The sequence below is a fragment of the Opisthorchis viverrini genome (assembly GCF_000715545.1).
Source record: "Opisthorchis viverrini unplaced genomic scaffold opera_v5_30, whole genome shotgun sequence".
Classification (NCBI taxonomy): domain Eukaryota; kingdom Metazoa; phylum Platyhelminthes; class Trematoda; order Opisthorchiida; family Opisthorchiidae; genus Opisthorchis; species Opisthorchis viverrini.
In genome coordinates this window covers 2,233,218-2,249,917 of record NW_008751686.1, presented here as the reverse complement: position 1 = coordinate 2,249,917, position 16,700 = coordinate 2,233,218, and the positions used below count along the sequence as shown (strand labels likewise).

General features: G+C 44.6%; 2 protein-coding genes across 2 annotated transcripts in view; one reads left to right on the top strand and one right to left on the bottom strand.

Moving 5' to 3' along the window:
• T265_02479 (hypothetical protein) overlaps positions 1 to 8,561 on the bottom strand; it is a gene marked incomplete at both ends in the record, with an annotated part of 42,954 nt that extends 34,393 nt beyond the window's left edge. Inside the window, 3 exons of the mRNA XM_009166728.1 lie at positions 7,304 to 7,482; positions 8,038 to 8,138; positions 8,341 to 8,561. Of these exons, the coding sequence (XP_009164992.1) occupies positions 7,304 to 7,482; positions 8,038 to 8,138; positions 8,341 to 8,561 (501 nt within the window). The remainder of the gene's footprint in view (positions 1 to 7,303; positions 7,483 to 8,037; positions 8,139 to 8,340) is intronic.
• T265_02480 (hypothetical protein) overlaps positions 1 to 16,700 on the top strand; it is a gene marked incomplete at both ends in the record, with an annotated part of 103,559 nt that overhangs the window by 59,491 nt on the left and 27,368 nt on the right. The window contains 8 exons of the mRNA XM_009166729.1: positions 1,599 to 1,732; positions 2,950 to 3,376; positions 3,905 to 4,312; positions 7,411 to 7,623; positions 8,284 to 8,572; positions 9,655 to 10,391; positions 11,922 to 12,082; positions 16,279 to 16,436. Coding sequence (XP_009164993.1) covers positions 1,599 to 1,732; positions 2,950 to 3,376; positions 3,905 to 4,312; positions 7,411 to 7,623; positions 8,284 to 8,572; positions 9,655 to 10,391; positions 11,922 to 12,082; positions 16,279 to 16,436 — 2,527 coding nt within the window. The remainder of the gene's footprint in view (positions 1 to 1,598; positions 1,733 to 2,949; positions 3,377 to 3,904; positions 4,313 to 7,410; positions 7,624 to 8,283; positions 8,573 to 9,654; positions 10,392 to 11,921; positions 12,083 to 16,278; positions 16,437 to 16,700) is intronic.

Genomic DNA, 16,700 nt, shown 5'->3' with positions numbered 1-16,700 from the left:
CTTGTGTCGATCGTTTTAGGCGGTGGCCCCAAGCCATCCCAATACGTGACACTTCCGCAGATACCATCGCTCGCGCATTAATCAATGGATGGATTTCCAATTATTAGTGTTCTCTATTGTTAACAACAAAAGCCACTTGATAAATCAGAAGGCTAGAAAGCGACACTAATAAAATTTGTTTTAAGAACGTGAGGTTACAACACCTTAATCGAGTCGAATAGAATACCAAAAATGGGAATGTACAAATGAAGGATTTATCGTAGTGGGTGGAAGTTGCAATAGTCCACCGAGTTGGTTTGGGCGCAGGTAACCGTGTTTCTTTTGGCAGATTCACTGCTAGGACCATTGCAAAACCGGCGTGTTTCTTTTGGCAGATTCACTGCTAGGACCATCCTTTGCAAAACCGACAACAAGTGCAAAAAAGAGTAAGAAGGCTGATGTCAGTGGCAGACTACGCGCCGGTATTTTCCAGCATGTCTCCCAATAAATCAGACCAGATGAGTCAGGGGAGCCTAGCGGTGAGATGAGAATGTGAAAAGAAAGTTTCCTTGATTCTATCCGACGGTCGGATCAGCTGAGACGCAGTTGTTCATGGCTTATCTGCGGTTTGATATCTTCAAGATCATACAGAACTTGAGGACATCCTCAAAATGGGCGATCGAGCCAAACACTTGTGAATCTATAAATCTGAATGATCAAAAGTACCCTCGCGTTCGAATGTACAGAGACCCAAGGATAGAAATCCAACATTTGCGGACAGATTCACCTCAGGCAACATATCTCCATCGTTCTCCGTTACATTCGACAGTCTCTCCTATCGCTTACGTACAACCTGATCCATCGAAATGCAGCGAAGACTATAATACACCATAAGCAGCTTGCGGCCGCTCGTATTCGGACGATTAAGTGTCCAAACTATGAGTCAGAAAGTCATGATTTGGAGATACCCAACTGGAATGTACACTGTTGACCATTTCCGATACGAAAGAAACAGCTGTATGGTGCTTCCTGGCTTTTAGCATACGCTGGCTTCACTTACAAGATGAAGTCTCAATTGAAATTTGCCAAAGCTCCTCACACTAACAGCACCATATTGTAAGTAGTATTAGTAGTACTAATGTTAGTGTTACTGATAATTTACGTTCCCGTTTTGTTTTGCTTACTCTTCACAGTTACTAGTCAGCTATCATGAGCCAGTCGCGTCAAATACCTGTAAAGCTCCTTACAAAAAGATCCCACGCTTCTAGTACGAGAAGCTGGGGAAACCAAAGTAGGAAAATCAGTTTTCAAAGGAGCTTTATTTTGGCTCATATACAATTGTTAGACTGCAGTGCCCTGTGGGGCATTGCTGTCGTTCCACCGACCGTTGTTCACCGATGTCTGCAGATCCATTGAATGCTTTCCTCACTGACTATCTTGTAAGTCCCTGCGATGCTGGGTCATCTCACAGCAGACTCAGAATCACAGAACCAACCTCCAAAAAATACGAAGCACATCTGAGCTGTATTCTTAAACCACATCATTGGTTGTATTCTATCCCATTGTGCGGCAATACGTCAATACATTATTTATGTGCCCTGTTGCTTTTACCCCTGAAGGTCTGGCCTGAAGATGCTCTGGAGATGGTTGCAAACAAGTACTTTGAAGAGATCGAATTTGCTGACAACACCCGAGAGTCTTCTGTCTATCTATGCAAGTACTTTCATGAAAGTGTACGAAAACTTTCGGAAAGGTGCGTTTTGTGAACTATCCGATGCATAGTTGCGCTTCATTTATTCTATTCCAGTCTGTATAATTAGCACGTGACATTAGACACGTGACCGATGCTTCTGTACAGCCCACCTTTCGTTTACTTATATCATTCAAATCCAGGTTTTCATGATTTCACTCGTCACTGTTCCTAATCAGGGGGGTGTTGGCACTAAAAGCGAGTGCTAATCCAAGTTTTATTCCGCTAGGAACAAATTTATTAAATAGGAGTGGTTTTCTTCCAAGCATGTGGGACAACTCGGATCAAGTCTCATCACCTGCGCCTTTTGGTGAGGAAATTTGTGAAAATGTAACGTCGAAAAGCTGAAACTCCGAAAAGGGTTTTGGCTTTAAACAATATGCAGGTAGCCTTGATAAAACAAGGGAACAGGAGGATTGCATTCCGACATACGCATACAAAGAAAAGTTGATTGAACGAATTTGTAATGCACTACTCATAAGGTTGCTGAAAATTCGTCGATAGCCCCCGACCGGTTTTGCCCTTCTTGGGGCTTATCAATTTGGTTTCAAGTAGAACATAAAGTTAATGGAAACTGGAGGACTGCGCCTACCTGATGAGCCCCAACAAGGGTGAAACCGGTCGTGAGCTGTCGAAGAATTTTCAGCAACCTTGTGAGTAGTTTCCTTTATAAAAATATACTAAGATATCTCGAATATCGTAGCGACTGAAACATGAGGTGGCCTGGTGAAGCACATTCAGTTGCCTGGACACATCACAAACGAGAGATTCAGTTGGGTTCCAGGTGAGTCTAAAACCAAACCAAATTAGTTTGCAAATGAGTGTATTTCGTTGACTGAACAAATTTTCTAAACTGTCGATTCCCCCATCGAAGGATCACTATCTGGTAGTGTTCTGTTGTAGATATTCTTTTCAATTTTGTTGAACCATTTAGTACTTCACTTTCACCCTTCCTTGTGAACTGCCAGAATTGTTCATAACGGAAAATCGCATACTAAACATCAGAAGTTTTCAATTTAATATAAGCTGTGGGATGTTTGATCTAGTGCGGTTGCGTATTTGACCTCCGGAACTTACAAGGCGGATTCGTTTCGTTACTTTTTACGCTGTGCAGAGCAAGTCAGGTGATAAAGCCAACGTAGAGTTTAAAGTATCCCTCGTTGTGGCTCACCTAATTTAGGAACTGATTCGGTAAAAACTCTCTTTGATCATGTTCACAGGTTCTTGGAAGTATTGCGGAGACATAGCTATGTCACACCAACCTCATATTTGGAAATGATTCTCACTTTCAAGAAGCTTTTAACCAGAAAACGTGCAGAACTCACCACGATGCGCAATCGCTACCTGACCGGTTTGCAAAAGTTGGAATTCGCAGCCAGTGAGGTTGGGAAAATGCAAATCGAGCTTCGTAATTTACAGCCTCTGCTGATGGAAACCAGTGCAGAGACGGATATTCTCCTGCGAAAAATTGCTCAGGACTCAGTGGAAGTGGAGGCCCAGAGAGAGGTTGTGGCCGCGGATCAATTGATGGCAAACCAGGCCGCAGCGGCCTCAAAGGCGATCAAGGATGAGTGTGAAGCTGATTTGGCGGAAGCGATGCCTATTCTGAAAGATGCACTGGCATCTCTTGATACACTCAAGCAAAGTGTAAGTTTATCGATCGTTTCACTTTGGATCTCATTGGTACACGACACGAAGCAGAAAACGGGATAGCCTGAGCGGTTTTATTCACTCATCACTGAGAGATTTGATTGGTCGTTACATGTACAACCGAGTTCACATATTTTAGGGGTTACGTTCAGCTCCACCGCCTACTTGACTTCGATACGGAATTGACTGAAGTTATCTTCAATTGTTTCAAGCCGTCTGCCAGCAATGTCTTATCAGGTTAATTCACACAGGTGGCTAGGCCGACACATCCGTACGGCTGGGGATCGTTTGACTGCATCCGCCGTACTAGGCTGGGCTCATAGGCTACCTGTATTCTACGACACACTTGCATTGAGTTGTTACCGGCCCAAATTTTTGATAAAATCATCAGTCAACGTATGAATGATGCACTTACCTAGTCACATTGTTGATGCCGATGCTATCCGATTCCATGAACTAGTAGTTCCCGGATAGTAGACTCACTAATGCCCTACATCTCCTGAATTTCTCCTCATTCAACTCTAGGATATCACCCTCGTAAAGTCCATGAAGAATCCACCCAACGTGGTCAAGTTGGTAATGGAGGCCGTCTGCATCATGCTGGGGGAAAAACCAGATCGCCGACCGGATGGAACTGGTCGGATGACCGAAGACTTTTGGGGACCTTCACTGAAACTACTGGGTGATCTGAAATTTCTCGACCGTCTGCGTAATTACAACATTGATCATATTCCACCACTTGTGATCAAAAAGATACGTGACAACTATATTCCGAACACAGATTTCGATCCAAAAATTGTGCGCAATGCGAGTACGGCTTGCGAAGGACTGTGCAAATGGATTATTGCGTTGGACAAATACGATGCGGTGGCGAAAATTGTAGCCCCAAAAAAAGAGAAACTGGCAGTTGCTGAAGCCGAATTGGAATTGCAGGTGAGTAGTCATAGCCGTTAGAAGTGAGGGGAGTGAACGCTTCTGAAAAAAGGCTCCTATCAACTGCTTTATTGTGTCTCCAAAATTGCGAAAATGAGAAAACTGCCCACGGAAGAAGTTAGCAGGGTCTGTCGACCGGACTGTTGACGAAAAGGACACTTATTTTAGTCAGTAACAAGACGTAAATTGAGGTCCTGTCGTAAACGAAAACCCATAAATTGTTTAACCGTTTTTCTAACACCTGGAACTAACTTTCTAATACAGAAGCATTTCAATGAGCTTTGTTCACTCCTTATAAAAGTGGAAATGACCCGTCAGTAAGTTTTACTTTCCATCCACTCCGCACACCAATAAATGGGATCACCTCATTACGTCGACATTCGTAAAACGTAACTCAGTGGTGGCCGCGACGTAGCGGTGCACTGTTGTTGCGCACTGTATCAACAAATCGCACCTGCAGATAGTTTTCAGTCTTGCCGCCGCAGAGAACCACAGGATACCGAGTGAAGCTGGACAACATCAGCATGGTTATGATGGTGATTACAGGACACCTGGTGTTTCGTCTGGGTTGCTATCTAAGAAACCGACGCATGCTTTCCATCTGGAAAACCACCTCTAAGGGTACTCACACAATCTGATAGCCTACCAATGGTCTCGCCTTTTCGGGAATGCAGTCCCTGAAGTTACATGAATCATATTTAATCGTTTTCATCAATCTTATAAGTAGTATCGTGTACTACGCAAATACTTAGCTACCATGAATGTCAGCCCATGAGACGGCCTTTGCATTGGTTAAAGAAGGCCATAACCGACGAGCTTATTTGCAGTCGCTTATTTGGCTACACAAAGCTTTTTTGTTTTCGCCTTTCCAAACTGCCACATAGGTTAAGGACAATCTACTCAACCGAATAACAACAGATTCTAACACTTGCTGAGGAAAGTAATTTGACCAAACCAAAACACGCTACAACTACTGCTAATGACCAACAAGAAGTGCCTTGCATGAAACATTCACTCTAATGAGTAGCATGTTTTGATCAGAGTTAAGCGAGAGCCTTTCCCAAAAGTGTTCGAGGAAAACTGCCAAAGCAACAGAGGGAGGGGTAGCAACTGTGATGTTTCCCAACTCTTTGTGTACTTTTGTAATTGTCAAGCTGACCGTGACCCCTCCCCCTAGCGCTTTCAGTTCGCTTAGATGAAACTTATCGTTGTTTTGGCCACCTATCTACTTGTTGACAAACTTGGGAACTGAACTGTGTATACTTCACATTATACAGATTCTTGAAACTTTTGTGTGCGTCGAACACATTTGTGTAGACTTATTCAAAACACGCAGGTCGAACTACCGGTGTAACAGTGATGCTACTGATGGGAGGGCGTGCGAGTAGTACGTTTTTTAACTGAAAGGAAGAAGGCCTTCGCTGCATTGTTGTCCATTAGAAAATGCCAACTGAACAGGTACAGACTATTGGAGAGGGAAGCAAAACTTCCATATGTATCTTATTTACAAAAACTGAATAACCATCTTCTCCTTGAATGCGTCTTCCTGAACTTTCCTGGATATTCACTGACCGTTGCTCAAATCCGAGAAAATGCTACAAAGTGACTCCACAAATTCCGTAATAGATCTCACTTTTCAAGAGACGAAAAGCGGATTTACGAGAAAACATACTACTCGCATGCCCTCCCATCAGTAGTATCACCGTTACACCGGTAGCTCGGGTATGGCTGCAAGTATATTACCAAGCTCGGCGTTAAAAACCATTGCATTCGGATTCGACCTGTGTAGCGCTGTTTCCTATGATGTTTTTCAGCGTCTTGACTGTGTGGCGACCTCGTGGAAATGAAAACACTGCTGCCTGATGTAAACAGTATATGGGGCGGGGCACGTTTGCGCGATTGAGTACAGCTGTATGACTGCACGGCCACTCCACCCATGCCAATGGCAATACTGTACCTGTACTGATCCCACGACAGCTCGAACACTTGCGTCAAAATTTACCGGAGCCTTGTAACTGCTTCCGTGCGCATGCTTACTACGAGCTGCGAAAGCTTCACTTAGAATTTCACCCAAAACTAGCGGTCAGACGAAACGCGAGCGCCAGGGGTTTGATTTTTTGCAGGCTGTATAGACGCAAATTAGGCTATCTTTCAAATGCCACCAGCTGGTGCATTTCATGGAGAACGGATGTTCAGCTTACTTTAACTGGATTGAACTGGTATGTTTCATGAACTACTGCCTTCCGAAGCAATACGATAAAAGTACTTGTAATTAGGACATCAGTTTTGTCACTTGCAGCTGGATTTCCGCCGCTTCCAACCTCATGAATGAATTTTCTTCTTGTGTTTGAACAATTAAACATCCGTTTTTAAAAAACAGAAATTTAGTTTGGAGGGAGGTCATCCAAAGTGATGAAGCTAGGTGTAGCGGAATGGCAACAGTGAAGCAATAAAACTTTATGAAGCAAGTCATCTTTTTGAGAATATGTGCACCGATCAAGTACTTGTCATGCGACTGGTAAAAACGACCTGAGATAACACAGGAGTTAGAGCCTCCTCATTGGTCGCGAACTCAGTTCTTTTACAGAGGTATTTGTGGCGACTCGTCATGTGATGAGTGTACTCTCCAAGTTTGCTAGCGTCAAGCGCCATCAATTTGCGACGAGCCGAGCTCTAATCAAACGCCTTCCCTTCCATATCAGTACATCCAGGCACCACTTTAATCATCATTGAAGAAGGAGTTAAGCCAATAGAAGCAATCCCTTCCCACTACTTGCCGATTTCGGTCTGGGCATCCTATTCTATGAAGAAGCAGGGTATCCGCTGACGCTGATGCCTCCAACCTCATTAATATTTCTAACATCCTGAGAAACTGAAAAGCTGAAAACTCGTCGACAGCCCATGACTGGTTTCGCTCCTCTTGGGCGTAGTCCCCGAGTTTTCGTCAACACAAGACACTTCGAATCTGCCCTGTTCAAAAGGTATACTCACTGGATCTTGAACCATGGGTACAGATAGTTTCCCGTTGCATTCTCTCAGAACTTCTCCACCCTTCTTTATATCGTCATACCAAGCATGGTAAATATTTTCACTCTTAGATGGCCAGGTTGGCGGAAAAGAAAGCGGCTCTGGATGAAGTACAGGCCAAATTCCAGGCTCTTCAGGATCAACTGGACGAAATGCAAACCAAGAAACAGGATCTGGAAGATAATATCGAGTTGTGCAGTAAGAAACTTGATCGAGCAGAGAAATTAATAAGTGGACTGGGAGGAGAGAAGACTCGATGGACAGACGCAGCTGCCATGCTGAAGGTCGGTTTTTGGCTTGTGATCACAGTGTCTTTTTTGTAGTCGTATAAACTCTTTTTTCCAACAGGTATTCGGTAGCCAGTGCCACCAAATGAGTCTTTTTTCACAAATCGTTTACTGATTTACTCGTGATTCTTCGTTCGTAGCTCTCATTTGTTCCCTAACTGATGTGCTTCCTAATCTGATTTAGGGGAACATTTGAGGATGAATTGTCCAGTTACACCTGTAAAGTTTGGACTTTTGAGTAGACTGACTTTACCAAGTGTCTACCTCTATAAACCTTACTGAAGCCGTCTATTTACATGTACGGTCGATGCCTCTTGTATGAAATATACTCCTGAAAAATTGGAATCTTCAAAAGTACGGACTTCACAGCTGAATCGAATCGTTCAGCTGCAACACCCTTCCAGTGCCTACCTGCCATGCTACCCGAAGAAAGCACGAGGGCTGGAATGCTGTCCGGTTGCCCAAGCCTAGACAGGACAGCTGAGTGACCATTTTTTAGATGTCTCAGAAGACTGTTATGAAAACATTATGAAAACATTGCATGGCATAGAAAGTTCCAAAAGTTTTTCACAAATGCCCATGAATGCCGTGATTTTATCACATCGATCTTTATATTATTCGTTACATATTTGTGCATGATTTCCTTTCTACTCATAGCACCGTTACCACAATATCATCGGAGATGTGTTGCTGAGTGCTGGAGTGGTTGCCTACCTGGGACCATTCACCGTGGACTTTCGAGCCGGAATTTCACAGGAATGGCACGAACTGTGTATCAAATTGGAAGTTCCTTGCTCTGAAGTGTTTCGTATCGCGGACACGCTTGGAGATCCAGTGAAGATACGGAGTTGGAATATTGCCGGATTGCCAGTCGACAGCTTCTCGATCGACAACGGGATAATTGTGACAAATTCTGATCGTTGGTCACTATGCATCGACCCACAAGGTAATTGAAGTTTACGATGAAATCCATCTTGAACTTGTGGCCATGAGTACGAAGCAGCTTGAACGCTACCGAGTCAAGTAGTTCCGCTGACAGGGTTCAGAAGAAACCCATATTCTTACACTACTCAATAGCATGAGATCACACACCCTGTATAAGCCCGGTCATTGGTTATGTGATGTAGCACCCTTTACCAGTTTCTGACTGGTTTCTCAAACATGAGTGGGATTGGAAACCACAAATTTTTGTGTAAATGCTAAACTCTACTTTTTACCGGCGTCCAACAGTTTCCTTACCCTGTAACATACGTGTTGTACCGTTCTCAACTTTTTTGGAGAAAATACTAGTCAGTAGTATTAAAAAACACCAATCGATCATCCTTGATAGATTTTCCCTCCTGGAAACCTCCAACCCAGCCACAGTATGCTAGAAACTAAGTTTTTGTTTGTGAAGGCGGTGCTATCTGAAGATATGTACGAAACCATTGGCCACGTTAGTTCGTTTTTCGCGACGAATTAGGAGGAAACTGAACTTTCCTGAGAACAGCAAAGACATTATTCGAATCAAAAAGGTCTGATGATATGTCGAGCAGCATGAAGGTCAAAGTTCCGATGGAACGAGTGTTGGAGCTACTGATCCACACAGAGGCGTTTTGACTTCTACCAAACGGAACTGAAAAAGTGTGGATGAAGCACGCTGTTAGATGACTACTGAATCCGTGGGTTGGACAGTGGTCCGCCAGAAGCATTGAATCTGTTTTCTGAAGTGCAGACCATCCACGGTAACTTGGACTTAGATCCAATCCATGGGATTCAGTTTAGCTAATGCAAACAGTATCAGTTTCATGCATTGTTTGAAAACTATCGGTAAACAAATACCCCTCTCCAGGCGAGTTATTAGTCATCAGAACAATCGGCAATTTGTCAGATTCGTTCCATTAGCGTGAACAGTGAAAAAGTGCAAACGGAGGCAAACGAGCGCCCATGGGAGCTCACGCGTTCAACACAAACGAATATCTCTTGCATAATAAACAAACTGCTTAGCTTTCCACTATTTGGTGTTCCCCCGTTCATTATTACCCACAGGTCAAGCGAACAAGTGGATAAAAAACATGGAGAAAAGCCGTGAACTGAATGTGGTCAAACTGAGCGACGCGAATTACCTGCGCACATTGGAAAATGCCATTCAGTTCGGCATGCCAGTTCTCATGGAAAACGTCGGTGAACAATTGGATCCTGTTCTGGAACCAATATTACAGCGTATCGTTTTCAAATCACAGGGTGCCCTATATATGCGACTAGGCGATAATGTGATTGAATACCATCCAGATTTTCGGTTCTACATCACCACTCGGTTACGTAATCCGCACTATTTACCAGAAGTGTCTGTCAAAGTGTGTCTGATCAACTTCATGATCACCCCACTAGGATTAGGGGATCAACTTTTGGGTCTGGTCACAGCGGCGGAAAAGCCAGAACTGGAAGCCACCAAAAACGAACTGATTGTTACTTCGGCCGACAACAAGCGACAACTCAAAGAATTGGAGGACAAAATTCTCGAAGTACTGAGTGTTTCTCAGGGTAATATTCTAGAGAATGAAACTGCAATCAACGTGTTGAGTTCATCTAAAAAGTTGAGTGAGGAGATCACAGAGAAACAGGTTATCGCAGAGGCAACCCAACTGGAAATTGATGCTGCGCGAAATGCATACAAGCCAGTGGCCGAGCACGGATCACTCTTGTTCTTCTGCATATCGGATCTAAACAACATTGATCCAATGTACCAGTATTCCCTTAACTGGTTCATCAATCTGTTTTTATCCGTAAGTTTCGAGATATTGTATCTGCAGTTTGTTAGACCATCCATTTCGGTAATGGAATCAGAAATCTACACCATAGTCTGGGATTTTCCCGTGTAAATGTCCCAAGTTGCCTGACCGTACACGGAATAAACTGAAGGCGCTGGCGCAAGTATACTGTCACCGTCGATCTCATGACCAGTGGTGTAGTGTACACTTTCTCCGCTATTCACCCAATAGACTGGAGAGTTTGCAAGTTTGAGGACCCATCAATGTGAAGCAGAAGAATATGGCTCAACAATGAGAGCGGGTATTTTCAGAGTTAAGGATCGCCAGACTAAAAGTCCCATTGAATTCATTTTTGGCGTGTGGCGTTTGATGGTGATGAACAGTGGCTGGCAGCTGAAAAATCCTAATTCATCCAGCCCCCTGCTAATATATTGGATCCTACAGCAACCAGAACACCACAGAAGCATCTGGGTGTATCTACCATACCATACTGAACTTCATCAGATCCGACTTCTGTCAGATAATATGGGTCAGTTGTAGAAATACATGCTACAGGAACGGACCTCAATACCTAAGGAGATTTTCCGTACACATGTTCTCTCCGGCGGCTCGTCCAGTCCGTGATCGCATGTTTACTTGTTGTTGAGGGATCAGTGACTGCCTCATTGTTCTCCAGTGTAGTCTATCCACCACTTGGGACTGTCCAGGAGTTTGTTCAGATCCTTGTCTCCGTTTATCCATGCAACAATGTATTAATCTTTGGAACAGAATTCCATGCTAGTGAATGAGTGAGTGGTCGCTGTTAGGATTCACAGTCCTGACATCACGGCGTCCGAGATCAACCACCTACAGTCATGGGCCTCAAGCAACCTTGGAGTTAAAGCCTCCCAGCAATAGGAGGACTGATTGGAGCTGATCGAAGGAGAGTATCAGCCTTCGTGTGAAACTTTTCGTCGTTTCCGTTTTTATACTAAGGATGGTGTTGAAGAGCATGCGCTAATGGTGGTCAAATAGCAGTCTTAGGTTGAATAAGCTAAAAATACTAACAGATCCCAAGGGGGATGCAGGACTATCAGTGCCATGTCCTTTTCCGAGTTCGTAAACCGCCTGACGGTTTGCGTGGTGATACTTCCCCGGACGACAGCGACATGCATCTACAATGAAGAGGCGATGTGATCCTCTAACAAGTGCTATTCATCAAGTTTTGTGAATTAACCAGGCGATCATGCCAACTAGGACTAGATCACGTATTCGGATACTACTGAGGCACTACTAGTAGCTTCAGCCAACTCAAAAATGGCAAATGGCATACAGTACAAATACTGTGCTCTCCCATCTTGGAAGCAGAGAATCCACGCAAAAAACACCTATTTGACGGCCTTAAAGAAAATTTCAGCTACAGATTTCTCGTATTTCTGACGGTGCCATCCTCATCCAGTTGAACTTGTTGTCATATTTGCTAAGAACTAAAACTATCGTCGAATGACTAAATACCATGTTTTTCCGCTAATGACACAACCTGGTTCCCCATTTGCCTTGATTCAGTCTATCGCCAACAGTGAGAAATCAAACGTTTTAGAAGAACGCATAGAACTACTGAACAATTACTTCACCAACAGCGTCTATCGGAACATTTGTCGTTCCCTGTTCGAAAACCACAAACTGCTCTTTTCATTGCTGATGTGCTACGCCCTAATGAAAAGCAAGTAAGTTCGTGATAATATCCATGTTTAAATGACCTGTACAAACAATTTAGCTGCGTGTGTGCCATTGTAAACTTAAAACAGTCTTCACCATTATATTTTGTAATGCACTACTCATAAGGTTGCTGAAAACTGAAACTCGGGGAGTTTTCAGCAACCTTATGAGTAGTGCATTACAAAATATACATGTATCGCGATATCTCGAATATCGTAGCGACCGAAATATGAGGCGGCCTGGTGCAACACATTCCGTTGCCTGGAAACATCAAAACCGAGCGATTCAGCTGGGTTCCAGGTGAGTCTCTCGAAAAATCAAATTAGTTTGAAATTAGTGTATACTCGCTAGTCTTCACCATCGTTGTCATTTTCAAGTGTTTGCTGCTCACTAATCCATGAACCTATCCATTGGCAGATCAGGTTGTTTGGAGTAGCCAAGGCAGAAGTGATGGAAGGCAGTTGCATTTCCTATGGTCCGGCAGACCTTGGCCCTCATTATTTTGTGTGCGGCCTCAGTGATGGAAGTGTTCCAGACTTGGGTGTTACAGCTGAACGGTTTTTTCCTGCTTTCCTTATCATCCATCAATTTAGAGCTTGTAGGGACTTTTGGCGTAAATTATTGACGTCCAACGTAAGATGAAGGGAAATTTCCGCGAGTACTTGAGCGTACCGTAACATTCCTGCCCCCTACTTGACTTCCTAGTTGTTAACAACAAATCTGCGTAGTCCGGTCTCTCACAACTCGAGTTCTTCCCAATGCCTGCCGAAACCTTGCTCACTGAAAAGCTGCCGTAGCTACATGAAGCTGCTATTGACCGAGCTTGCCTTGTTTGCATTACCACGGGATCAGATCCCAGAAGAGCTATGTCGTTTGCGTACTCGATGTCTGTGAGCGGAGGCCCAGGGAGCACTTCGACCCCACAGGCATTAGAGGCTGGTAGTGCGTCTTCCATGATCGTATCGATGACGAAGTTGAAGAGGAAAGGGGAAAGAGGACAGCCCTGTCGGACACCACTGGATGTGATGAACTCAGGAGAAAGCTTCCCGTAGACCTTTACACGGCCGCGGGAGTTGGCGTACAGCGCCTTAATGAGGTTCAAGAATTTATGAGGGACACCTTTGCTCCACAGACAATGCCATAGTGCTTGGCGGTCCACAGAGTCAAAGGCAGCTTTCAGATCAAGAAAAACAACCATTGTTGGTTGCTGGAAGCAGTGTCGCTGTTCCAGAATCTGTCGGAGGGTGAAGATATGGTCGATGCAACCTCTTGCAGGACGGAACCCAGCTTGGTTTTCACGGATCTGCCTCTCCCTGTGTTCAGTCAACCTTCGAAGGATAAGGCCAGAGAGCACCTTCGATGCCACAGCTAACAGGCTGATGCCACGGTGGTTTTCGCATAGCGTCCGTGTACCCTTTTTGAAGATAGGGATAACTGTCGACATGCCCCATTCTGCAGGCACTTGCTCTTCGTCCCACATAGTACCAATAAGCTTTGTCAAGTGGGTCACCAGGGAATTTCCGCCTTCTTTGAAGAGGGCTGGATACAGACCGTCCGGTCCTGGTGCCTTCTCACGTTTCAGTGCGGCTACTTCGTACCTTATTTCTTCTTCCGAAGGGCGATCAAGGTTTACATTCCATTCGCCCGTATGCACTATCTCCACCGGCTGTGTTGCAGGAGGCCAGCTGAACTGCTCTTCGAAGTGTTCGGCCCATCTCTCCAGTCGACGTTTTTGCGAGTGAATTAACGAGCCATCTTTTTCACTTACCGTTAGAAGGGCATGTGGGCAACAAACAGCCAATCGGAACGTTGAGATGAGCCAGACGGACAAGGTCAACATCAAGGCCGAATAACATGGTTGCCAGCATCCACGCGGCTGGTGCGACGGGATCCCCATGCCAGTGGAATGGATGGCATGACCGGCGCTGCACAGATACCGGACAGTGGGGCCTGGGTAAACGTGGCAGGAATGGGTCGTCCTGGTGCGGACTTGCATTCGTCCTGTCCGGCATTACCTGAGCTACTTGTGTCGAACGCCTTGGTTATATTGCTGAGGTTGCTTCTGGTTCGATACCGAGGGTTTTGGCAGCATTCATCTGAATTGTCTGACATGATATCTGTGCATATCTTCGCTGGAAAGGTCTGTTAACCCAGTACATCCTACTGATCAGGCAATTGTACCATGGGAATACGCCAAATCATCTTGCCACGGGATTGGACAGCATCTATTAAGTCAAGAGGCTGTAAAATGCCCATAGTGAGGGATTTGAAAGGATGCAAGAAAAGTATGTTTTACAAGGCTTTCTTGCGCAAATTCTGATTACGTGGTCCAGCCTTTTGGTGTGATATGATTGGTTTGTATTGTGCTCACTTCAAATATATACTATTCTGTTGTATTCTGTTAGTCTCGTGAGCCACATGAGTAGCTTTGCTTCCTGCTTGCATCATTCAGAACTTGGACTGTAGCTTTCGGATCGCTGATTTACCAATGCAGTGTTGTGCTCAACTGTGTTTAACACAGTTACTGATATTCGCATTGCAAGATGTGAGGTGAATCGCTCCAGAATAGCCATTTCAAATAGCCCAAGGTGTTTCACCCATGTTAAGTTTACTTTCACTGGCAGGTGGCGTTTTGCACTCAAATTCAGGATGTTGCACGCACCACACATCCGTCTTTCAGTTTCTCCCGCGTCCTCACAGGCTAAATGTCCCCTGATTATATTGCCCAGATTAAGTGAGAGCAACCATCGCCTCTTTGTTCGGCATGCCACAAAACGCAGTAAAATATCGAGAGATTTCCTCGTCAAACCCGTGGCCAGCAAACACAGCAACTGTTGTCATGACAGTTTTCTGATGATTCCTAGTAGATACCGCACACAATTCCCCATTCGTTTCAATCAAGGCCGTTTCAACAGCTGCTCCATACCTAAACTAAGGCTTGCTCATACTGAAGCCTTCGGCAATTCTGTCTTACCTTACTTTGCCCAATCTAGCTAGTTTCTAGATCTGTGAATGGTTAATGCACTCTACTTTGCTTCGTTGTAAGTTCAAAGTAAGTCAGGTAATACGTAGACAAGGTCACGGGCGTACTGGGTGCACGCGGCCAGATAGGTCCGCCTTGCAAAGGGCAGGCAAACAACTGAGTCACATGTCCAGTCATCCAGTTCTCTTATGTATCGAAGGTTAGGTACGCACGCACGCACGCACGCAAACCAATCAGACACGCATCCAATCAGCCACTAAAATCACTCCAGACCGGTGATGGATTGACGAACCGACTTGCACACGCGAAAACTGTCAAACCGAAGCGGCTGCTGCAGTTTTGGTTGTACTTTTTCTACTAAAACTCACTTTCGTGTGAATGTAGCTTTTCTTGGCTTGACCGGGTAAACCTCAATGCAATGTGACAAATTCAGCCAACTGAATAATTTGCTATTGGGATCAATCCAAAAGTAATACAGCCCTTTTCAGGAGCCTGGAAGACTTGAATCGAGTAGTTTGACAGGCTGGCAGACCGATCCACTTATATCGGGTTACATCGAACGCCCCTCAGTTCCAGCTAGGTTATTGTATTCAGCGTTGAGGACTGAAATAACCCCTGTGAATTCACTAGGGATATTGTGTGCCAACTTATGCATTGGTTTAATCATTTGAGTGGTTTGGTTATGTGCTACGCACGCCGACTTGTCGTCTTCAGGAGGGTACACTGTTTTCCCCGTCAGATTAAGAGTGCGGCAAACCAAAGTATGGACAGTCTGGGTGATAGTGAGTCCCATTATCCTCCCTGTGTTTTTGGTTAGGGACACTGCGAGATGTAAAAGCCGACCGAAGTCACTGACGTTTGTGCCGTCAATTGTTAAACAGATAATCTCAGTGAGTGTTTACCAGTGTAAGGATTTCCGGTATTTCTGTTGGGAAGGGGAAAGCTTTGAGTGGCCTTTCTCTTGAGTTGTTCTTGTATCCTGCATTGTAGGGCTTACACAGGTTATTCTGTCAATGAAGATAAGAATAATAGTGAACGGATTCCTCTCTGCCTCCATAATTGTGTCAAACGTTCCGCCCAAGGACTTAACCACGACAGAAATCCGCCCGTTATATTTTCTAACGCTTTATTCAGTTGGGTCGTTCCCCTTTCTTGAACGCGGTCCCAACCAGACCACTATTTTCATGGAAGTCGTTTAGGTGCAACTGTTATTTATTTCAGGAACAAGGTGGATGAGACCGTTTGGCGGTTCCTACTCACCGGAGGCGTTGCGCTGGATAACCCGCATCCCAACCCAGCACCCAGTTGGTTATCGGACAAATGCTGGGCTGAAGTTGTTCGCGCTTCAGAGCTACCCGGTTTTGACGGCTTCATGAAAGGTGGGTTTAGTAAACCTGTACTAGACCATAATCGAAACGCGCTTCAGATAGAACAGGTCATTTTTTCGTTTTTGTTTTATGATATTTCGCGAGAGGATTGTGTGAAGTGCATATATGCACAGTACAGCGAATCGGCTCAGTGGCTAAAGATCGCTAAATTAAGGATTGGCTGCTATCTTGCTTTGCGAATTCACCGAAAAAAATAAATCACTTGAAAAGCGAGGCACTGGAAATTGAACTGGGTGAATTTGTAACCATACGCAA